We start from the raw sequence: 24,398 nt of genomic DNA, 5'->3' as shown, positions 1-24,398 counted from the left end.
AATACCAGAGCTGGGCCTGAGAAAACTCTTTCTTTTTTCTCTTCAAGGATCCTCCTTTCACAGTAAGGATCCTCCRAATTTCCAAAAAGTGGATAACAACAATACCACTGTGATCCCATCTGCACACAGCCATGGCACTGTAATGCATAGAGCATAAACCACCAAATTCCCACAGACAGCATCTGTCTTACTACAAACAATGGACTATTATCTTGTAAATAATTCTGATTAAGCTGCAGCATTTTCCCCAAACAAACAGTAGGGGAGCAGAGGGTGAGGATTTTTCTAGTGGGAGTGCCGKTTTTCTCCTTCCCCAGCACCGACACTCAGTTTTTTATTCAACTGATTGGCCCCCTCCCCTCCCYGCTCTGTCCCCCATGGCTCGGTTTTCATCTTCTGACCTTATCCCGCTGTCAATCATTTTGGCAACTAAAGARGGAGCCGTCATGTTAATGGGATTCCCACCTCTCTCCTTTGGGAAAGCTTTTCTGGTTTGTTTTCTTCTTTTTCACCCCAACGTACAGTTACATAACGATTAGTGAATGCACCCGCAGGCCCTCCCGTTACTGAGCGCTTCTCATGGCAGGGCATGGGGAACTCAGCCACACTGCTGGGTGTGTGGCAGTGCCAGCCAGGCTCTGGGGACAGCCAGTTGTGCCAGTGACACGTCTGGGTGCGTCTGGTGTCTGGAGCAAACTCTGCTGTGCCCCTCCTCACGCTGGCAGCAGGGAGAGCAGAGCCCTCCACCCCCAGGAGCAGCACACTGCTCTCCTCTGCACCCCACCAGGCTGGGCCAGCAACAGGTTTAACTGCTTGATTTGGGAGGATTGGAAAGGAAACCAGGCACGGAGACTGGAGCAGGGCTAGGTGTGCAAAGGGGAAAGTGAAATGAGGCATGGTTAAGGCTAAGGCGGCTTTCTTCCCAAGGTGTTCGAATTGATCTGTGTGGCAGCTGTGAATTGAGAGCCCCAAAGATATCCTAAATTTCATCTTTAACCTGCCCATCTCAATGCACAAACCTGTTCTTATATGTCTCTCTTGATAAATGTCCCATTTCTATATGGCTGAAGTGTTGGTTTTCTTTCCCTTCATCCTCTTATTTTGCCTTGTTATTCATGTGAGCAGTTTGGGGTCAAATGCACTTCCTGGCTTGAATAATAATAAAAAAGTTATATAAAATAAACCAGCAAGGACTAATCTAGGATGGGGATGTTGAATACCAGGCAATAAAAATTTTAACTTCCAAGTCTCAAACTGAAGTCACTGACATTCAATAAAAAAACCACACAAGAGCCAAGTCAGCCACCCACCARCCCGGGGTCTGCTGAGCACTGTGGGGTCACTCCCTGGGCATCACCCAGCCCTGAGTGAGGGACAAACTGTGGCAGAGAGCRTGGCAGGACCTCACTGCTGACAGGGAGCTGCTCTCACAGGCATGGCAGAGGGCTGGGGAGGGAGCAGCCCACCAGACACTGCTGAGCCATCCCCTCCTGGGCTGCTGCACATGGGGCTGGGGCTGGCATGATGCATCAAAGCCCAAAACCCGTCACCTCCCTGAAAACCCAAAGAGCCCTGAGGTAAAAATACGTGGATTTGGTAAAAAGGCAAGATGGTCAAAGCTGCTGCAGAGAGCCCCGAGCACCATGGCTGGGCACGGGCAGGGGCTGGGAGAGGTTTTGGTGTTGGGTTTGCCAGCGGCTGGGGAAGGCAGGCTCACCCATACCCTGGGGCACCTCAGCCCCATGGACACACCCAACCCACATTTGTGTTTATTTTCATCAATAATTTTTTATAGCTTACTGTAGTAATGTCAGAGAAGGAGGCATTTGTGCGCTGACAACTTATATAATGTTCTTCATCTTCAAAGTGCTTCACAAACATTAATTAATTCATTTATCCTCACAGCACTCCTACCAGGGAGATAAGTACTATTATTTTCCATTTCATAATGTGGAATCCAAAGTGGAAAACTTATTTCTTTCCATGGTCAGTGAGTGAATCACAGGTAGACCTACAGGAGGAGTGAGGATTGCCAGCTTCTGAATGGATCCCCCCTCCCCAAATCTTTTTTAAAAGACTCGTGTTCTGACGGAGTCATGCCACATATCGGGATATGCCTTGGGTTTTTCCTTCAGTAAGAGATAATTAAGGAACAATTCCCTCTCTGATCCCCAGCATGGCATGCTATTTTCTACCCCACTGTTGCTCTGCAGCTGAACAATGGCTGTTCTATGCAGGGAACGGCGCTACAGACGCCCCGGATCAGAGGGGATCGGCTTAAAGGGCCTGGCTGGCCTTGGTCTYACCCAGGACAATGGGGCGGGCACGGCACTCGGGTGTAAACGCCTGATGGGGGGTGGCTTCAGGGACACCTGYTTGTAAATGGCACTGGAAATCACCACTCTGGTGGCTGGAGTCACTCACACCCACAGTACCTCTCTGGAAATTTCATGTTGTAGGAAAATCACTGTGGTTTCCAGYATTTGGTCTCAATCCTTTTACATTGGCGTGGGAGGGATGCAGAGTGCTTCTGGTTCACCTCTGTGGTGCTGCTGTAAATAAATCTCTTTCCTGTCTGCTCCTCGCCAGCAAATGTGTGGCTACTTCAAATGGCAATGACAGCGAGCTGGAGAGGCTCCATTTCAAGGCAGCTCAAAAACCAAAATTGTGACCAGGTCTGCTAAGAAAGTGCTCAGATCCAAGAATTTAAAGCAAAATCRGGGATGAAAAACTGGGGGAAATTTTATAATTTTATAATTTCTAAGAAAGACAAGTTTCACTTGTTACAATCCTTGTTAGTGAAGACTTTGGCCACCCTGTTTTTTTTTCCCCACTTTGTGTTTTGACAGTAATAAAACTGCATAAAGCCCCAAWCTTTCTAGGTAATTTCCAAGCTCCAAAAAGATACACTCATTAGCAAAGTACGCCATGGCACATTGCAGAAGATATGACTGCATCCTACTGGGGAAAGGCCCGTACCTAGATGTTTCTTCAGAACAATCAGAACAATTGTTTAGTGATAAATGTTTTTTGCATATGACTCATCAACCCTTGCAAACAGGATTTCTTATATAATACAAGTGCTGACACAGCCTTCACTTGAGTGGTGTGACTGCAGCTGTATAATTACAACTTTAGATTTGATGTTATGGACCTTAGGTTATGCCAGTCAGACAAATGCTTCATTGTATTACAGAGATATTTTTTCCTTAGTCATATCGCCCACAGGACAATGAGGACTATATTCACAGCTCACTGCATAGAAGTTTAGGCATGGAGCAGCCAGCGGTACTACACAAAATGAGATTATACCCGATGGGGGTTAAATGGATTCATAATTGCCACTTTTTCTCGTCTTTTTAAATTTATATTTTTTTGGTTTCTGTGCTCCTAGTTGATACTTTTTTGGAAGTGCTCTCCAAATAAAAGGAAGAACAATCTCACACTGAGTCTGGATAAATGTTACAGTTGTCTCACAAATGCTGTATTATTTCTAGCCCTTCCAAAATAATATAATTGTCCTACTGCTGAACCACAGATTTTTCTCAGTATGACACAGAACGCTAAAATGTCAGGTCCTGACTCATGGTGTTTTGGTGGAATAAATAAAAAGTACCAATATGCTGTTGAGAAGGGAGAGCATTTATGAAGATGTGACACCGGGAGCCCCAGGTAGTTCTCCTTTAGCTCCCACCGTGCGCTCAGCGGTGCTCCGGACAGCGGCCACCTGCCACGGCCCCATCCTGCAAACACTTACCATGGACCTGGGTGCTGCTACTGGGGCTGCCAAGGCTGCCTGCTCRTCTGCCACGCTTGCTTTACCTCAGGAGAATCCTGTGTGGGTTTGGGGAGAGAGGATATTCCCAGGATGCTGACGGCACATCCCTCCCACGGGAGCCCAGCGAGTGTTCGGGGCTATCTGCGGGACTGGAGCTGTGAGTTCAGCAGGGCTGGGCAAGATCACCCAGCAAAGATCAATCCTGGGCTCTGTGCTGCTGCTATTTCTGCACRCCCATCACTCCCTAAGGCTGCATTTCCAGCTGCAGCACCAGACCCCCGTCTTCAGCTCAGCCTGACCAATATTTACACACTTAATCCACCCACGCTGCTCATTTCCAACCCGTGCCATCCACGGCAATTTCTGCTGGATTTTGATAGTGGCAGAGGAGAAACAAGCCCCACATTCCCCAGGTATTCTCTGTGACAGAAGGGATGAGTCTTATGTCCCCCTTAAATACCTGCCTAGCCACACATGGCACTGCTCTAATGCCTTAAAAGATGGGGGTTTTAACAAATATCATTTACAAGGACAACAAGCAGCTTTGCAGAGTTTGCCTCTCAAAGCATCAAATGACTGTGGATTGCATGAGTGGTCTTTGGTCTACCAAAAGGCACAACAGTTTCTCAGAGTGTTTTCTTGAATTAATTAACAAAATGACTCAAAACTGCACTAATGGTTAACAGCTTTTTTTTTATTAGCAACACTGAGATAAGTTATTGAAGCATTTTAGTATTGTTTTACATTCCATTCAGAAGTGACCTAACTTGTAACTCCATATACATTTAAAGATATAGTTTGACACTTATTCAGAAAGCAACAATTATTAAAACTTACATACCTTCATTACCAGGAAACCTTAATATATTTTCTAATTACTTCCAACAATACTCTATTCCAAAGCACATGATAACCCACTAGAAGTTTACACATTTCACTTCAATCACAGGTTTTAAATTGTGGATGTCAGAGTGCTGTTCATTGAATTTTACTGTCTTTCTTGGTTAATATTGGAAAACCTGGCACAATATATTAAGCTAGAAATATTGCTTAAAGAATATGAAAAAAGATAACTACAGTATTTTTTCCTGCTAAAGCATTACAAAATACAGGACCATTAAAAACTCAAATAGAAATGACAATAAATAACCTTAAAAATGTTAAGAGAATTTTCACTCATACTAAAGTCCATTCCCTAAGCTTGCCAAACACATAAATAACAGAACATATTCAGGACCTCTATTTTTTGTACTATTATGATGGTTTGTTATATATTGTGGATGTATTGTGTATACATATATTAATGCTTACACTTAAGGTATATATTTTTTTCTTTGCTGAAACAATTAATAAGCCTCAGGTAATTATTTATCCCTGGCACTACAGGCATCTAGATAGGAGGGAGCAAACCTCAGAAATTCCAGATATGMGATACTGTGCACAACAAGATCATCTCTGCATAAAGATATCCTAAGTTCCTTAGATTACAAAGATGAATTTGGTTATTTATTCCTGAAAGCCTGTAACATAAAATTATAATTGCTGTCAAATTAATTGTTTAAAATTGGCCTCATAATAGGTATTAATCGTACACTTAGTTTTGACTTACAAGAATGTCTAAATTGCTCATGTTTATGAGTAGTTATAGGAAATACTATACCTCAGACACAAGAATGTATATTCCTGAACCAAAACACAAACCAGAGCATTGTCTCACTTTGGAAAGACCTGGAAACATCTCTATGCCTCTGCCTAATCCTAAATTATAATTTAAATTTGACYTGGATATGACAAAAACAATAAGAATATGTTGTTTGGGAGATGAAACTTAGAGCAAAAAATCATACAGCCCTAAGCTTACATCATTATTTTGTCTCTGCAAAGAAAAGAAAAGCCTTTCTGTGCTAGGGATTTGCCTTGGTGYGGCTGGCCACTGATGTCTGAAATCAAGGCACATACCAAGGCCTCCTTCTGCAAACACAATCCCCCTTTCAGATGTGGTGCTAGGAGGGACTGAATGCCTCCAGTTTCTCTGGGAATAGGAGGTACTCAGCACTTAGCTGTATCAGATATTTTAGGGGTTAATTTTCAGAAACATAAATGGAATGGGAATGTCACGCCACAGTACGAAAAACGGAAAGAACTAAAAGTTTTCAACAGTAAACAAAATGGTGATACCAAACTTATCGCCYGACCGATTTCTGATACAACAAAATACAATCAAATCAAGTTACATGAATATAGAAATGAAATTTAAAGTCAAATAAACACAGGACCTGATTCTGCAATCCTTAGTCATGTAAGTAGYGCTACTCATTGAGAATGGGGGATGCAAGACTGGGCCCTCAGCTTCTGCTTAGGAAGTCAATGTTGATTCAGACAGTATCTCTTCTAGCCAAAAATATGCAGCAAAAGGAAAGTAACATAAACAAGGCTAAATGTCAACAGTGTTTGCAGACTTACAGACACCATCCATTTGTTTGTACTGAAAWGACTAGCGAACCATTTGGCAAATACAATGCTGTTCACAGACCGGCCCTTTTATCCAGCAACACAAACTTCACTGGATCACTGGCATTCCCAGTTAATTAAAAAAGGAAGCAAGCCATATGAGTTTGGTTTGATATTGCCATGAAAATGGCACTGTGACATCCAGAAGTGTGTCTGAAACCCAGGCAGGGCCGAGGTGCTGATCCCGTTCAGCAGAACAGTTCGTACTCTAAAAGCTGCCCTCGGACCTCCTAACTGAAACTAAGAAACCTCTTCAAAGGCAAGATAATGGGGTAAAGAAAAGTCTGCTGTAAAACTTCCATATCATTTCATTCTGCCTTGAAGGAAAAGAATATTCTGGTTACTCCTCCAACAGCAGATCAGGACAAAGCGTTCCTTAAGTGCRTTACATGATACTTTAAATGGGCCGTGCTACAATTTGCTGCAGTAGGACGACCTTCCATTGTCTTGGAGCTGTCCTAGAGCTTGGATAGATCAGGCCTTTCGCTTCTTAATATGGATTTTGTAATTTAAAAGATCTGCAGTAGGGACTCAGGTGAAGCCATCACAAATAATTAAAAATCTTTTTCCGCGTTTCACGTGTTGGTGGTAGTTCTGACGGGGTTAGCATTATGATCTTTTTGGTTTTGACACCTGTGGCAATAAGCAATTTACAATAACTAAATTCACTATTTAAACATTGGGGTAGAGCACTATAATTATGTGACAATAAAGCTGTAATAATCTGCCACAATTGATCTTCCCCTTGCCCAGCCCTCTTGTCTGCGCTGCAGTTCCACATTTGGAAGGTATTTCAGAAAGTTACAATGCTGAACATTTCAGTAATTCTGTGCAACGCTGAAAGCTTTCTGCTGCAAGGGAAACTGAAAGCGTTCAGCTCTTTGCAGGATCAGAACTCCAAAGCTGCTCCCATGCATCAGAGGGGCCCTGCCCTGTTTTCATACAGTGAAAGAAGTGATAATGGGGTGGAGCCTGTGCAGGAGAAAACARCACTAATTGCAGAGGAAAGCAAGCATGAATGGAAGCAAATTAGATTTAGAGACAACATGGAACTAATACTTTTGGACATCATTAAGTGTGGATTCAATAGCACTAACCCATTAAGCAGCCAGCTAACGCCCAGGACTATCTCTGGCCAGTAGTTTCGTAGCCCAKCAGCTCTCCTTTGAAAACCTAAGTACTTCCCAAGTAGAAAATGYAAATAGGGAAATTTTACCATCTTGGCCATAAAGCAGAGGAATTTAAAGGGAGAGAGAGAAAAGGGAGGGTMTTGTCATAAAGGGTCTTGGGCACAAATCACAAGTAAATTAAAGTACTGGAACAGAAGGTAGAACATTACTGTGATGCAACTACGTGTATAGGGGAAGACAAGCAGAGAAAGAGAAGAGCATAAATGGAAAGGAAAACAGATCTTTMAAAACTTAAATACAAAGCAGATCTAAAACATCCAAGCTTAACCTGTCAAATCAGCAAGGGCTGTGAAAGCAGAGTTCACAGATGCTCAAGACAGYTACCAAGCCATGGAGCCATCACCTTGGGTCTCCCCTCCCCAGTGGGCTGCTGGCTGCCAAGCAGCAAGGAAAGCCTGTCATCTYCCTAGGAACTGAGTGYCAGCAAAGATTAACAAGATCCACTMMTAGGTAGAGTCACTCGAGACTCCAAAACCAAGTAAAGTTCAGGAGTAACTCTAAAATTATCAATGCTCTTTTTTTCTTTCTCTTCATTCTGCTATATAAGGAGAAATATTACAAAAATTTGTGATTTTTTCTCAGCAGCATTTTGACATGAAAATTTCTTTATTATGCAGTAATTATAGTTCTTTCCTAATTGTGTCTTTCATCCCTACAGCCTGAAGCATGATAGGAGCATAAATGAATTATGTGTACATCATCAATCTCTCTCATTCTCCATTATGGGGAAACTGAGGACTGCTTCCACATGTGCARTGACTTTCCAAAACAACAATGTGAGTTGGTGGCATTCTCCCCTAGAAATTAAACCTTTTTTTGTGCCAAGATTTTTGCTTTAAAATTGACCTACTATCTTAGGGTAAAATCTGCCATCTAAAAAATGATCCACATGGATCGCTGAATACCCCAGCTTGTTTTTAGGCAGCCAGAAATTCAACTCAATTAGCGTGGCCAGCCAAAGATGCAATCTAAGCTTACTGAGGCTGAAATATTTTATTTCAAATTTATTTCCTCTGTATCCTGACTATAGAAAGAGCACTATGCCCTGCTCTCTGAGTGTGCAAGGGCTGCTATCAAATGCATCAATGTTTTCTCTTGAGATGTCAACAACACACACATCACTGGCTGCAAAAAGAAACGCAAATGCACGGAGTCTCCCCAAATACAAAAGGAACGTGAGAACCATGCCCTGAAATCGGATGCTGGAGGTGTCTCAAGTTTTCTGACTCCCAGGCAGTGGGGGAGACAAAGGGAACCATGACTTTGGTCATGGGCTTGGTGCAGGAGGGAAGGAAGGGAAGACAATAAATGAACAGGGTGCTCCTGGTTGCTGATCTACAAGTGCAGAAACATCAGGTGGGATTCCCCGCACTAACRTGCACAGATGGAGTGTGATTTCACAGGATAAAATGTCTGAGAAAATGAAAACTCCCCCAAAACCACTGCTTTCAAGTRGGTGGTGTCCAAGCCAATCAAACAAATAAAAGATCTACTGATATGGGGCTTGCTCATACTCATCCACTTTTGCTGTGAGATATTGAGAAAAATGAAATAATGTATTTAAATAGCCAACCTTAATACTTATATTCTGCAAACACCAACAGAATGTCAGAAAAGAATTTAAAAAAGATATTTTGGGAGGGAGGAGACAGAAGGACTCCCACTGCATTTTCGATTWAAAAAATGGCTTAAAAAGTAGAACAGAGAAGCTTCTGTTGTTTCTTTTCTTCCTTCATACTTCAAGTCAAATCCATTATCACTGGGCAGAGCTTGTGAAAGGGATATGGTCTTTAAAATCATATAAACTCAAGCTATCATAAAACGTCTGTTGAATTGATTGGAAGATGAAACAAAAAACTAATGGAAGTAACATGACCTCATTTCAATAATAATATTAGAGGGGTTTTTTTCTGTTGTTGTTTTAAAAATCTTATGCCTGTGAAAAAGCATAAAGATATTTTGCACAAAGCAACTAATCTTAGTTTTCCAATTTTTTTACTTCTATGCTTAGACAGTAATTTCTCTGCTGTATTTTTTTTCTTTTCTGTTAATTGATTGTACTCCACAAATGGAAAAGAAAAATCCAAGTAGGATTTTACCTGCTGCAAACTAAATCAACTATTAACTCTTTTCAATAATGTAAACGCTGATTTTGAAACCATCTAGAACTCATTCTAACTTCCTAAAATGGTTTTTAGTGCACTGAGACACAGAAGTTTACAAGTAAGGCCACATGGATGCTTGGGCACATATTATTTAAAGTAATGACAATATTGTGAAGTCACAATGCTTTAAGGATACAAGTGAGATAAACTTTGTAGAAATCAGACTTTTTTCATCAGATCAACTAATACACATGGAAAAGCAGAGAGGGGCCGGAAGAAGAGGTTAGGGCTTTGAGCATCTACACTCTGCCTGCTTTGTCAAACAAAGCTCCCATTAACCTTAAGTTACCCAGAGGAACCACTCTTAAGTACTTGCAGATTGAGGGTTCCATTTTAAAACTGTTGATAACATTTTATTTTTATTTTATTTTATTTTATTTGAATACATTTTATTATGCATGTTCAGCTCTGACAATGAGTTTTCTGATTARTTTGAAGGTTAAGTGAAATGAACATTACTGAAGTTTTTGTGTCCTTTGCTGACTCTGCTTTTAAAAGTGATACTGTTTTTCAAAGGATTTACACTCTCAARTCTCTTTCAAACAAACACTATGCTGACAAAACAGGAGAGAAATAAATTTTAAAAAATCCTCGATCTCATTTGTTCCAAACAGATTTAACTTTAGTTTTCATAAATATGAGGTGTGTGATATGAGGAAGTAAAACTGTAGTTTTGTAAATCAGAGACTCAAAATGTTATTTGGTGTGTTGTTTTGTTATTTTAATTACCTGGAGGCATATTCTTAATTAGGGAAATCACGATCTATGCAACTGATAGTTAGAATAGTGAAAATGGTCAAGGGCAAGTACTGCATGTGTGCCATTGAACCAAACCAGAAAAAAAAAAAAAAAAAAAAAAAAAAAAAAAAAAAAAAAAAAAAAAAATTAAAAAAAAAAAAAGGAGGGAAAGGAATTAAAAGAAAGAAAATGTCTATTCAACACAGGTAGACACATTCCATGCACTAGGCCTTTGATTTCATTAATGTTGTGGCAACTGAACACACCCCAATCCAAAGAAAGAAGGGGAAAAAAGAAAAAGGAGAAAGAAAGGTTTGCTTGGCAAAGCRTCCAGTGTTTTTCTTGGGCTATTATATCAAAATACTGAAAAGYTTGCAAGTTACCATGTGAATTTTTTAAAACTCTTTCCTCCTTTGAGTATGCTAAAGCAGTAAGTATCCCCTTCCGATGCCACTAGCACAGATAGTCTATATTGCTGCTACACTAGTTTAAAAAGCAAGTTCTTTCTAAAATCCTGTTTAAGTATGCATGCAGCACTGCTGATTTCAGTGGAGTAGACCACATATAGGACTAGAATTTGGCCCACAGGGTTTAACATTTAAAAAAATGTATTACTAACAAACATGACTARGTATATTTAAAGAGCAGCTTCATGATTCTGCACAAGTGTTTTCTGAAATGGTCTAAAAGAAGGTCTAAAACTTACCACACAAGTCAGGTCTCTTGATACATCCACTAGTTGCTGTGCTACTTGCAAGTCCATTAAAGGCTGCTAAGCCATCAGAGCTGTAAGCTCTTAGGACTGACAACATGTTCATCTGCTTCTCCAGGACCTGCGGGCCCTGAACTTGTTCGGGTTTCATCACTCCTTGTGCAGTTTCATGTGAGGAGAGAAGATTCTGACTGTGCCACTGCTTTTCTGAAGCTTGTGGCAGCGGTGATACGAGCCCTTGTGTGGGTTGTGAGGTGACTGCACTTTGTATATTGTCGCCTCCTTCACTGCTTTCTTTATTTAGGGCAGACAACTGCTTATTCATAATATCTGGTTCTGTGTCAATGTCCTCATCTTCAATGTTTTCTTCCTTGGAAGATTCCATATCCTCAGACGAAGCTATGTCAGAAAGGTCATCAGTAGCACTTTTATTTACAGAGTCAGACAGCAGAATATTTGGGTCATCTTCGGATTGTGTTTTTATTTCGGATTCATTACTGGTGCAAGAATTTTGTGTCCCCGTGCCAATAACACCAGGATAAACACCGAACTGCTTATAGAAGTCTGTTGTAAAATTACAAAAAGTGGATTCCATGTGGCTGGGCCAGGCAGTGCTCTTTTGCTCTCCCAGGCTCTCTTTATTTTGTCCTTGGGTCATTTTCTCAGAAGCTGAGTCCAGCTGGCTCAGCATGTTTGGAACTCCAGCCTCCTTGCCGGACTGCACRGAGGAGGGGAGCAAGCTCACTTTGTTCACCGAGGCTGAAACMTCTCGAGACTGCTCTTTGTTGTTGCCCATGAGGTTGTCTTTGCGTTTAGCCTTGCCCAGGTGGTTGGCCTGGAGGTGCAGAGCCATGAGCTCCATGGATGAAGTTGTGAAGGAGCAAAACAAGCAGCCGTGCCAGGCAATGTTGTCTTGCACGGTGACGGAGGAGCCTGGCAGGGAGGCTGCGTCGGGCCGTACCGACAGGTCCAGCGGTTCGTATTGCGACTTCTCTGTTTTCCGCTGTGAGGACTTGCTGTTGATCTTCTCCTCACTGCCATCTGAGCCCAGAGCTTTTGCTGAAAGCGGATCTGAGAGAGCTTTATCCTTCATTTCTTTTTCTTTCTTCAAAGAACTTAGGACAAAGCTGTCCATGAAAGCTTGCAAAGACCCTTGAAAGTTCACACCGTTCCCGACCATGTTCTGGTAAGCACGGCCGAGTTCAGAGAAGTGTGCTCCTTTGGAAGATATGTCTGAACCCTTCATGTTTTCTGAAGATCCCTCAGATGACATGCCAGCTGCTTGTCCTTGCTGATCCCCAGAAGACAGCATTCCTGAYGTCCACTGCTGCGAGACCATTCCGCCCCGGAAATCCATGCCAGGGAGYCCCTTGAAGGCTCCTCTCAAGATGTCTGGTCTAATGAACACAGAACTTTTACTTGATGTCTCATCTTTGTGCTCCTGGCTTGCACTCTGCCCCGACAGGGGTCCTGCTCCGTTCTGCCGCTCCCGGTGGTGCCGYTCCAGGTGGTATTTGAGGGATGCAGACTGAGTTCCAGCATAGTCACAATGGGGACACTTGTAGGGCTTCTCACCTACAGGTGAGGACAAAGAGGAAAATAGAAAGAGAATTAACTGTACTTGGGTCCATGGATGAGTGAAGAAATTAAAAAATCAGTATTAGCTGCTTAAAAACAAGAAGGTCTCGGTACTAATAATTCATTTTTAAAAAAGAAACGCCTTTAATCGAAGACTAATTCATAAACTGAGTATTTCTAAAACGGGTTTCGAGAATGTGGGGCTATTCAGGAATGACATGGTATCTACACACAATTAGCCATCCTTTTCTTAAYCTAACATGTAGAAAACTGTTGTAGAATTAAAAGCTATGATTATGAAAATGAAGCATAACAATTTCAACCACAGTAATCATTAAAAGTACAAGTTTAAAAAAAAGGGAGACAAAGAATGTAACAAATGGATGGTTGCAATATTTTGTGTATACAATTGCTCTAAAATTTGTTTAAATTATATACATGGAAACCATTTTTAAACCTAAAAATTTTATGGCACTGTTACGCAAGACTGAAATGAATGATTTAAGTCTTGCTCTGCAGTAAATCATGGATATAATTAGCAAATGGCATACTGCACAAGTAATTTATCATTATTTGGAGGGCACCATTCCAGAAGGATTCAAAGATCTGCAGACCTACTGCATTGTTTCTAAATAAAGAACTATAAATACAGATTCTATAAAATATTAATATCATTACATTATGATTGCAGCATATAAGAACATATAGTTAAAATAAAAAATAGTCAGTAAAAAAGAAATCGAGTAATAAAAAAGTACAAAATATATTTAATTTCTGTATTTGAAATTAGCATTATCTACTGGTTTTTGCAGTCCTTTAATTTTGTACTAATGACATTTCTAATGCTCAAGCAGTAAAATGTGTAATTTACCCACCATAAGCACTTTTCTAGATTTAGCTTGAATCRAATTTTAAAACATATAAGATGATTTCCATGAATTAAATAAATATTTGAAGCCTACACTAAACTTTTATTGTTCTTCCTATACTTTCAAAGAGGCAGAAGATTTTACACATGTAATAAATATTCTCATGTAGCCATAAAGACATATCCAAAAAGAACATACATCTAAACAAAGGTACGTCTAAATTTTTGTGGAACACTTGTTGGCAATGCAGAATTTATTTTAAAGGAAGAAGTATGGAAATCCCCACTAAAAAGGACAGGAATCTGAGAGATCTGCCAGCTGTCACTMTTGGCTATTGTTTCTATGAGGGAGCACTGCAAGAAGAGCAAACTGTTTTCTCWAGGCAGGTTTTCTTTTCCCTAAGTGATACAAAAGACAAAGGAAAGCCTCTCCAAATGGTATGATGGAAATATTTGTTTTGAAAACTTCTTTCATTTAAAATGTTGTATAATTCTTACATTTAAAATACTGTATAATATGTAGTTCACCGAAGCATCTGGAAAGTGATCCATTTCCAGATAAACTGCAAATCTTCTAAAAAACAAAACTGAAAGGCTTTCAAACCTCTGTTATTTAAGCTACAGGCTCAACTGAAGGGCTGGTAAATCGTGGGGAAGCTGCTGCTCCCTGTGATGGCAGGAATTTGTAATGAGATGAGAGCCCAGAACACTCCCATGGCCATGGAGCACTGCTCGAGGGCTCACTGACCATGAACAGGGGCTGAGGCACATTACAAACTGGGGAAATTCTAAATCCATAACATGATCCTAAAACTAAATGGTGAGACACGAGAGCTTTATATCAAACCACACCAATGGACCCTTTTAGAGGAGGAAAGCRCAGAACCTCCAACAAGAGGTGCTCAGCAGAGGGAGAGGCAGTAATTAGCAYGGTTCATGCTTKAGGCCTCRGTCCACACAACTTARCAGAAGAAATCAGATTTAAACATTTCAATGAAACTTCTGAGTCTTTCCCAATCGCCCAATTAAGCTCTGGTGCTTCACCTGACAAGGATTAGGGGCTGGGTTTAGTTGGAGTTGTGCAAAACCAAACCGTTCCTACTGAACCACAACTTGAGATGGATCACCAGGGCTTCCCCGGGGCCAGGAGGGCACCTGAGCACACACAGCCCCATGGCAGCTTTGGAGAGCAGGGACAAGGGGACAGGAGACACTGTCCTGGCTGTCACTGCCTGTGTTTGCATTTCTGTAATGTTTGGGAGTGTGCAAACCCTGACAGCTGTGCTGCCAGTCAGAACAGGGACAGACACTAATGCTGGGTTTGCAGCATCTACAYTGCAGGATTYTTTGAGYCTCTTTCAGTTGTYCTGATGTTTGTCCCACCAGTTACTSTCAGCAGGCACTGCTGACCTCTCACATGASTTAAGCAGTTCAAGTGTTGCCAAAAACTCCTGAAAAACAAGYGCCAGGCTTCATAGGGTTAAATGCTCTCACTTTTGAATTTTCACTCCTCTTAATTGAAAAGCTCTTCCTCAGCATCCCCTATGCCTTCACGGAAATCTTTAACACAATTACATTGAGCACTTCCTTTTATTCTAATGATAGTTCAGTGTGTGTTTGCACTGCACATCAAGAGGCACCATCAAAAAGTGTGTTCCAGCTTTGCAGGCACTATGTCAGCTGCTGGAGGACTACTGCAGGGAGGAGGAGAAGTTTGCAACACAGGCTGTACTGGTGCTGCTAAAAACATGCAGAAACTGCTTAAAGCGGATGCATATGTAAAAAATGGGGACAAGTAAGTTAAAAAACACTAACTAGAGAAAAATACTAGTTGTGGTTTGTACTTGTAAAAGTACCTTCAGTCTAAAGCCCTGGGCACAGGGTACTCATTCTGAACTGTTAAGCCTTGAAGTCATTCCATTTTCTGCTCTAAGGCCTCTCCACACAGCTCGCCACCAGTGCCGTAAGCATTGGACTGAAAGAGGACACTGACTGAGACAGTGTGGTAAAAAGTTCAAATCTCTCCCAGCCTTGGTGTGCTGCCTCTGTGGTGCTCCCACTCCTCACATGGCTAGAAACGAGATCTGAAGCTGAAGGTCTGAAATTGAACTCAACATGTAGCCACACACTGTGCCACCTTTGCAGTGCAGGACTGGCCAAATGACATTGTTCAAAGGGAGCTATTCAAAACCTCGCTCTTCTCTTCCAGATCCAAATACTGGCTGTGGGTAGTTTACTTCAAAGCAGCCTTAAATGTTGCTATTTCGAGGGCAGGGATTGGGAGAAGGGAGTAGGATGGAGTCAATCATCTTTGAATCTTTTTAATTTAGTCTGTCAGTATTTCCTAAATCCAGTAATTGTGCAGTTATTTAGATGCTCCTTCATYCATTCAAATTAATAACCAGCTACACCCTGCATACATCCTGGTACAAATGACAAAACAGAGTTATAAGCTGCTGTGGGAAAAATCCCAGTCTAATCTCAAACCAAGCCAGTTTCAATGGAAAACCCAAAGGAGCAGTAATTTTCAGGATTCTGTCAGCAAATGCAGGAGCATATGTCCAAAGAGCACTGCAGGGGACAGGGGAGGTAGGCTATGATTCTTGTTAGAAGACAACCTGTTTGTGTCTCATACTTTGAGGAAAGGTTTCAGAGAATTCATCCCAGTGTAATGACTACCCTGGTGTTACTGCCAAGAGCAGTGTCTGGGTGAGTTATTTAACACTTAATATCAGCTCACATAAATTAACATTGCCATGTAGGAGTGAGGGAACATGACTTTTTCAAAATAATTTTCTGCATTTCATATCCAAGGGTCATTTTTCATTGTTCACAAAGGCAATGGCCACCCTGATCTTGCGAATTCTCTGGCCCTGTTTGTATCCCTGCAAATTTTTCACAATGGAGTAGGATGAGAGAACATTCCAGTATGCACAACTAACCAAAACAAAAAGATCTTATAGGGATTACATTATCTGGGCAACATAATCACAGCTCTGATCTACCTACTGCTCTGGTTTACAAGAGACAAGACATCTCAGAGGAACTATTTTATATCAGGATAAAGTAAAACAATAAAAATTCAATGCTGCTTGTAAAGTCTGCACAAAAGCTTAGTAGATAACTGGAAACAGACACGTTGCCCAGTAGAAASAGGTCTGTTTGTGTAGCAGGGTGTACAAACAACCCAGAGGTACAATCTGTGCAGGAGGAGACCCCCAGTCCTGCTCAGARTACAGTTTGACCCTACAGGTCAGGGGAACCCTCTGCTGTGGGCTGTGCAAGGAGACACAGCCAGGTTATAACCAGATTTACAGCTCTGAAGGCCAGAAGGGACAATTATTATCATCTAGTCTTATCTGTTCTAAGATAAAGATCCTCACATGATAATTCCAGTATCAGAGTGTAACTACATTTTGAARCAAAACTTACTTGTTTTAGCTTAAACAAATTATGTTTCAACTATAGCAGTGAGTAAGACTGCAGCATGTCCCCAGGTAAATAGTTTGACTGATTAAATATTTTCACTGCTCAAAATGTATGCCTTATTTCTCTTTAATCTGTCCAGTGWCTGCTTCCTACTACAGACCATTTCTACATTTTTCCCTGTTAGAGTGAGCGAATTTTTTTAAAACTAAAAAGTCTATTTCCTGAGAAAGGTATTTGCAGACAGCAAAACAGTCTTCTTCACCTTCTCCCATCCTTGAGCGGAACACATCCTTCGCAGTTTGTCAGTGTCCTTTTAAATTATGGGTACCTACTAAAGCTTTGATGAAATTTCAACTTGATAGCAATTTTATACAGTCCAAGACTGTGTTTACATCCATAGATTTAGCAATCAACTAACAGCTCATATTCTGTTGCTTCTCCACCACAGTCCCAGGCCCAGTTCATCACCGCCTCTAGGATTTTTTCCTTTACATATTGCTGATTTAAAATTCATATTGTTGAAAAGAGCCCACTTGACTAAGTGACTAATCAGTGCCTCCCCATGATTTTTAGCATCTCACCATTTTTGTGCCATTGGTAAATTTTATCAACAGTGATTTTTATATAGTCTTCCAAATAATGATGAAATACCAGATAGATGGAGCTGAATGCACTGCTGTGGAACTGACAGTTTATGTTCCATTTTGTCTCTGTACACTGATTTTTGGGGAATTTTTTTGTGGCTGTTTTGTTGTTGTTGTTGGGTTTGGTTTTTTTGGGAGGGGCCTGTAACAAGCTTTTATGAGACAAAACTTGATAAAACTTCCTTTCATAAAATAAAATTGAATTAACTATGCTACCAACTTTCAGTTAGTTAACAAATTCATTCTGTAATTTTACCCCAAACTTATGTCAGGRTAGTCCATTTATGATTTCAAGGTCTTAATATCCTTTCTTATATCCTTTCTTTTGGGAAATACAGGAATAGCCAGAGCTTTTTTACTACTTTGAGTGCTCTGGATCTTGCTCTGTGTTCCAAGATTTGGTTTTTGGTTTGTTCTTTAATGAACTTTAATGATTTGAAGAGCTCTTCAGCCAGGTTTTTTTAAGACTTTATCTATAAGTTACCCAGTCTCTTTCATTCTAAAAAATATTAAAATGCAGTGGGCTACAGCATAACAGCCTCATTACTTAATGGGAGCATAACTGTATCATTGGAAAATGCTTATAAAAATCATCATGCTTCATTCTGAGAACAGAGCAGAGGAGTATTTAGTCTTCTGTACCATGGTTGACAATTTCTTATCCTTTCTTGTCTAGCATTAGCAAGATAYCAGTTGTTTGACCTGCCAGATCTACAGATTTTTTCCCCATTTTCCATCACCCTTATAGCCACATACATGTTTTTACTATTGCTTTTAGTTTCACTTACATAATTTCTGTACTTCCTAAAGATCCATTTAAATTTAGTGCTGTGAGCCTCTTTATTAATTTTTCATCTTTAACATACAGCTTCTTATAAATCTGTCCTGCACCCCACACTCCCTTTCCCCACTGAATGTCCCCCTTTCCTTTCTAAATAAGATTTCATGAGTTGTGTGTGGATGATGCCTTTCTGCTCCTCGTGGTGCTGTTCCTGAGCACAGTGCCAGMTGCACACCAGGGCAAGAACCCCAACCCCAAACATTTGCGAGCCCCACKGCAGTGGGGACAATTTGAGGTGCAATTCGACCTCACGCATTTCTTAACAAGCTACAGTTTGCTTTCATGCAAAGCTAATGAAATCAAACATCTTATAATTCCAGAGAATACTGCTTAATGAGAATATTGAAAACATTTTCCAGCATTTTTTATTTTACCATTGAAACAGTTATTGATAACCTATTTTATCCATTGTGCAGCAGATATTTTAGAAATGAATTGCTGTATGGTTTAATTAGTTCATTATTATGCCTATTCTTACACGGTAATTTCTTTTATCATTCTAATCATTCACTTCACACTTTTTAAACCAAATGGAATATCAAAGGTTCTGTAGGATTATTTTTGGATCCTGCACATGTTTCACCATACAATTAATCTGTTTGTCAGAAATACTAGTTAACTTCTTTTCTTTACTACTTTCCTTTACTAGTCATTTTTCTCTAYTATAAAAGATGAAAGTAACCTGTAACAGGAAAGAATTTTGATGCTTTTGACTCATTTTATTAAAGATTTTACAATTGTGCACTTGCCATCCCTATAAAATATTTTATTTTTTATAAAGTTTTTGTAATTGAATATTTTCCCTTATTTATATCYCATCTGCAATATTTATTTAGTCTTTTTACATGTCTTTACTTAGTTAAAAAGCAGAGAGATAAATACGGTTGTTACTTTGCAGGGAAGATTCAGTACATTAATATAAACTGTGCACAATTCCCCCAAAGCATATATATACGTTGTAAACCTGAAGACTTTTTACACAGCTGCTTATTGCTAAACAGTGCCTTGTCCAGAAGGGGACAATCTGTGTCTCTAATTGCTGTCACTGAAGCTGAGATTCATTATGTGACTTTCCCATTAAAATGTGAGCATTAATTTGTATAATGAAATATCACCCACTGCAGTGTTCATTAGCCATGCCCTACTGTATACTGCACATTGTTAGCTACCTAGAAACTGTAGTTAATTTCACTAATGGATATTTCCCTACTTAGTGTTTGGTAGGAAATTTATACTGTAACATTACCTCTTAAACTTTTAAGGAAATTTAAATTCAATCAATTATTTTCAACAAAAGTTTGGGATGTCATTAAGACGGGAGAAAAGGCATGCTGCACAATGTTAAGGATGGGAAATCTGGAGGAATCTAGAGAAATGAAAAGTCCTTTTAGTTCATCTTAGAAATGTAAGAATAAAGGATGTTCAATACCAAAATTGTCTCCTCTTGGAGCACACATACCCATTTTCCTTAATTATTCATATTGCTCATCCCACTACAAGCGCCTTCAGAGAATGGCAACAGGCAGTCTTTTTTTAGGAAGGAAATGTGAATTGAATTCATTTAAAACAGCACCATTTTTACTGTATTTCATCAGTTCATCTAAGCATGGTTTAAAATTGGCTAGTCACATTTCCAAGGGAAAATGCAGTAACACTGTAAATGCATATAATACATCTAATATATGCAAGRTGTGTGTCATACATATCGTAACAGACTCTCAGTCAATGGACACAGCCCTGCCAAGCTTTTTCYTCCTATTCATCTCTTTCTTAGGTTTCTTCTGTTTAGCACAATCCAATCCACCTTTCCTTTGCTCRWGCACATTTTTCTTTTTTCTATACTCAAGGCATTTRWYTKTKWYWRTYATACTGGGAATATACCTGAGTATCKAATGACAGCACAAACCCAAAATGGTCTACACCTGCAGTGGCTTCTGATACTAATGCAAGGTGCAAAGARGTGCTAGAGCCAATCTGAAACCAGCTCCTCCATAATGTGCCACCTGTCAAAGGTAGAACGTAAGAAATTTAACTCTTCCTGTGTACTCCAAAGGTCAAGGCATGCAATGCAAAACCCACACCCACYTACTGTGTTTTGAGGGGATTGAAAGTGCTCAAGGGCATAAAGGAGATGCTCATCTCCCTGAATGAAGGGACCTTAGGTTGCTGCCTCTGGAGGGGCAAAATGACAACTCTGGGGTTACCTGCAYATGTCACATTTTAGGTCTGAGATACCCAGATGGTTTTCTTTATCACAATGGCAGAGCATCCCCAATCTTTCTGTGTTATTATTTGATAGCAAGGGGGCTGTCTGCTCCCTGGTCAGCACAGAGAGCTCATCTGGAAGGGTTCTGTGTGTCCTCTCTCAGGCCCAAGGCTCATGAGCATTTTGGCCTGGAAATCCTTCCTCTCTTCATTCAGGGCTGTCCCAGGGAACTGTCTCACCCATCAACTGCTTTTAGAGCAAGAAAGAGAAGCTGATTTCATGTAATTATGCCCTTTTCCTCTTATCAAATGGGAACATTCAGAAATCATATCTGACTATCTTCCCCTTAAAGCCCTTCCTGCCTGAATATCACTGAGTTAGATAAAAATCCTCCACAGTTTTGTGTTGGGACATAACTGAGTGTGCTAAATAAAACTTTGATTTGTTTTTTTTTCCCCTCATGGGCTCGTTATATGACCACAAACTACACAGCAACTGGCACTCAGTGTGGAGTAGGTTGTAACCAGGGAACACCCAACAGAAAAAGAAGAAGCAACCCAAGCCACTGGCTAAATCTTAAAAACAGAGCAGTTTCCTCCTCTCGTGCAAGATTAAGCTGCTCCTCCAGCTTTTTTGGGCCAATTGCCACAGAAGCACCTCCTGGCTGGATCAGATTTTGGGTCTGCTCTTGGCAGGAGCACCAAACCAGCCCAGTCGTGTGCCTCCAAACACACAGATGTTCCAAGGAACCCGACTTGTGCTGAACTGCTTGAGCTCATCTCTAACAAACAGGTGCTGTGAGAACAAGAACAGTAATTGRGTTAATGTAGTGGAGAAATACACTAAAGTGTTTTTTATCAGTCAGTTATATGATCCAGGCATATAATAAAGACAGAGTGTGACATAAAAGGCAGGAAACTGTCCCTGATAAGTATGAGCTAACTAATATTTGTTTAATAACTGGTATCTATTACATCATTTCCACTTACTGCAAAGCAACTTAATTTTTATTTAATAACTCTAGTAATTTGCCAATTTACATTTTAATATTATTTATTAGGACTATTCCCAATATGTAAAACATTGCTTCACTTAAAAAATACTCTTGTCATTATTTACAAATACTTTGTTCTCAACCTAATGGAAATTGAACTTTACCTATTTTAAAATTATAATGATTTTAAAATATATTGTAAATGTTGTTTCAATAGTTTCTTTTTTCTTTAAATTTTGTTATATTAAACAGTTTATTTTTTTCTTGTTTTTATTTTCTTTAGTCAGTATTAATATGCAATTTTTATGGAATATTTCCATTGTAATTAATTTATTTTCCATTAGTTCTAAGGCACAAATACCAAATGTGTAATCATTGCCATGTTTAAGATAAGAACAAAGTGATCACTACAAAATGAAGAGATGGCTAACCTCAKGTTATTTTTAAAAAAATTTCTTTGCCTCTCAAATACTAAAAATGCCAACTCTTTAAACTCCACAGTTACAATATTATTTTCCAATAAAATAACTACCATTTATTTACTTTTACTACGTTAGGGAGCACACAAATAGGGTTTTCACTGTGTTTCTTCTTTTTTTTTTCTCTACAAAGTTCAACACACAGAAAAGAATATTCTTGCCCTAAATGGTTTGTAATCCAATCAGACAAAAATACATTAGGGTACCAAATTTTAAAATTCAGTGTGGTATACTCCTACTCCATAATGCAAAGAAAGGAAAACAAAAAGACAGTGAACAAATTCTCCCATTTCAACAATGATATTTTTTCCCTTAAATAATTTTAATTTTCAGTTTTTCAAAACCAGGCCTCACATTCACAAACCCAACATCAAGTATTATATCTGTGCAAGCACAYAGGAGAAATGTGATTGCTGATTTTGGAAAGAGAGAAAAACATTGCTTATCTGGTACTTCAGTGAAATAAAAATTAAAAATTTTTCAAGTAGGAGGTATAACTGGAACATATTTCTTACTGCAATTATTTTACCTTTCTATTAGGAAAGTGGCAGTAAAAATTCTGAAATGCAATTTAAATGGTTTAAAAAGGAAATGACTCCACAATTATGGGACCCATTATATCTGTTTCCAAAAAGAAGTATCCAAAATCTCCAGTTTGGAATACTCTCCCAAAKCCCACCATGACAATTAACACTGGGATTAAAACAAGATCATATTGACCATACACAGAATTTCAAATGATGTCAACAGAACCTGAGGATTTCAACATTTAATGTCAGATTTTAATTATGGATAGAGTAAGTCTTAAACACATTCTGTATCTCAACATGAACCTTGCCATGAATACATGTACTTTTAAAGCAAACAAAATATTATAATTTAAATGGAGTGGGTAGAGATAACTAGCATTAAAAGCAGTCCTCCCGATGAGAGACGTGCCAAAACAAAGTGAGTACCCAGCCTAGCAGCAAATCTCTGTAGGCTAAAATGCTGTGATTGTTACTGAAATAAAATATGAGACTTTTTACCATGGTGCAAAGCATGATAAGTTTTATTACTTACAAGTACTAAGCCGTGTGAGTTCTAGTGGGGAGAAAAAAAAGCAGATCCACGAAGCTGATGCATTCATATGAACAGCGAGAGGTTAAAAATGAGCATGCTAAATGGAACAAAAATAGTAACTGAGAAAAACATACAGAATCCCTAAGCAGATGCTAGGGAAGGCCTTTGAAGCAGTTAGTATAACTAAGTCTGAAACCAATAGGCTTATGCCTATTGAAGGACAAGGGTAATTGAAGGAAACAGTGATGAAGCAGGCAAGGAGACAGAAATAACCTCAACTGGGAAAAGATGATTCTATTAAAGTGGTCTTTATCCAACAACACATTCCTTGTGCTTTTATTTAAGACTGTCATACATCTTTCTCAAAAGACTTTCTCCAACTAATAAGTCCAAAGCTACAGAGGGAATTAAAGCTCCCAGGCACACGTTCTGTGAACCCCCACGCACGCACGGCTCGTGCCGACGCCGCTCCGCTCRCGTGCTCCTCTCACCTGTGTGTATTCTCAGGTGGACCTTTAAGTGRTGGGATGTTCTGAAAGTTTTTCCACAATATGGGCAGTCTTTCATGGCAGAACCAAGGCTCCTGTCTCTCAGTAAAGCTGGCTGCTGGACTCCTACAGATCTCCCAGCTTCTTCTCCAATGTCTGCAACACAGAAATGTTCTCACATCACTTCAGCACATGTCAGGAGTTGTTCTCAGTAAAACTGCTAACACAACACAAAGTTAAGCATGTCAATACTACACCTGTCTATTTCATTCTTTAAATCTGACAGAATGCTGACAATCCATGTATTTTCTTGTTATTGTCTTAAATTATTTCATCTTTCCTATCATCATTTTAAGCAGCATATGGTACCTTTATATACTGAATTATACAAGAAAAGAAACAGCTGTGTCAGCAGCTGGTTTGATTTCTTCTTTTGCTTTCCTATTAATTTTTTCCCCAAAAGTTTGAGAYTGTTGTTTTGTTGAATCTATTTAATTTATAAGTATTGTGAAAACCTGTGCGCTTTTAGAGAGAAAAAGTTTCCACCAGTGAATTGAAACCTCCTAAAACAACAGAATTGCAGMGACAGGGGGGTCCAACAGCAGTGACATCTACACACAAAGCTAAACAACTTCTTCTGCAACATTTCAGTATTTGAATCACAACAGGCAATCCAGAGAGTGACCTAATATCATGTGAAAAACAATGAAAAAAA

The 24,398-nt window shown here is 39.7% G+C and overlaps 1 protein-coding gene across 3 annotated transcripts in view; it reads right to left on the bottom strand.

Moving 5' to 3' along the window:
* Positions 1-24,398, bottom strand: part of ZNF536 (zinc finger protein 536) — a 337,374-nt gene that overhangs the window by 103,881 nt on the left and 209,095 nt on the right. For 2 of the 3 annotated variants that reach the window (XM_057373165.1, XM_057373166.1), the window contains exons 7-8: positions 23,687-23,839; positions 11,089-12,669 (exon numbers count right to left, since the gene is read on the bottom strand). In XM_057373165.1, the coding sequence (XP_057229148.1) occupies positions 11,089-12,669; positions 23,687-23,839 (1,734 nt within the window). Of the gene's footprint in view, positions 1-4,472; positions 6,923-11,088; positions 12,670-23,686; positions 23,840-24,398 lie in introns of those variants that run through there. The other variant, XM_057373167.1, reaches the window with a different exon arrangement.

The sequence above is a fragment of the Malurus melanocephalus genome, unplaced genomic scaffold (assembly GCF_030028575.1).
Source record: "Malurus melanocephalus ecotype Western Australia unplaced genomic scaffold, MMel_1.1 scaffold_188, whole genome shotgun sequence".
NCBI classification, from domain to species: domain Eukaryota; kingdom Metazoa; phylum Chordata; class Aves; order Passeriformes; family Maluridae; genus Malurus; species Malurus melanocephalus.
The sequence above is the reverse complement of the archived record's forward strand: the minus strand, read 5'-3'. Positions and strand labels throughout refer to the sequence as shown.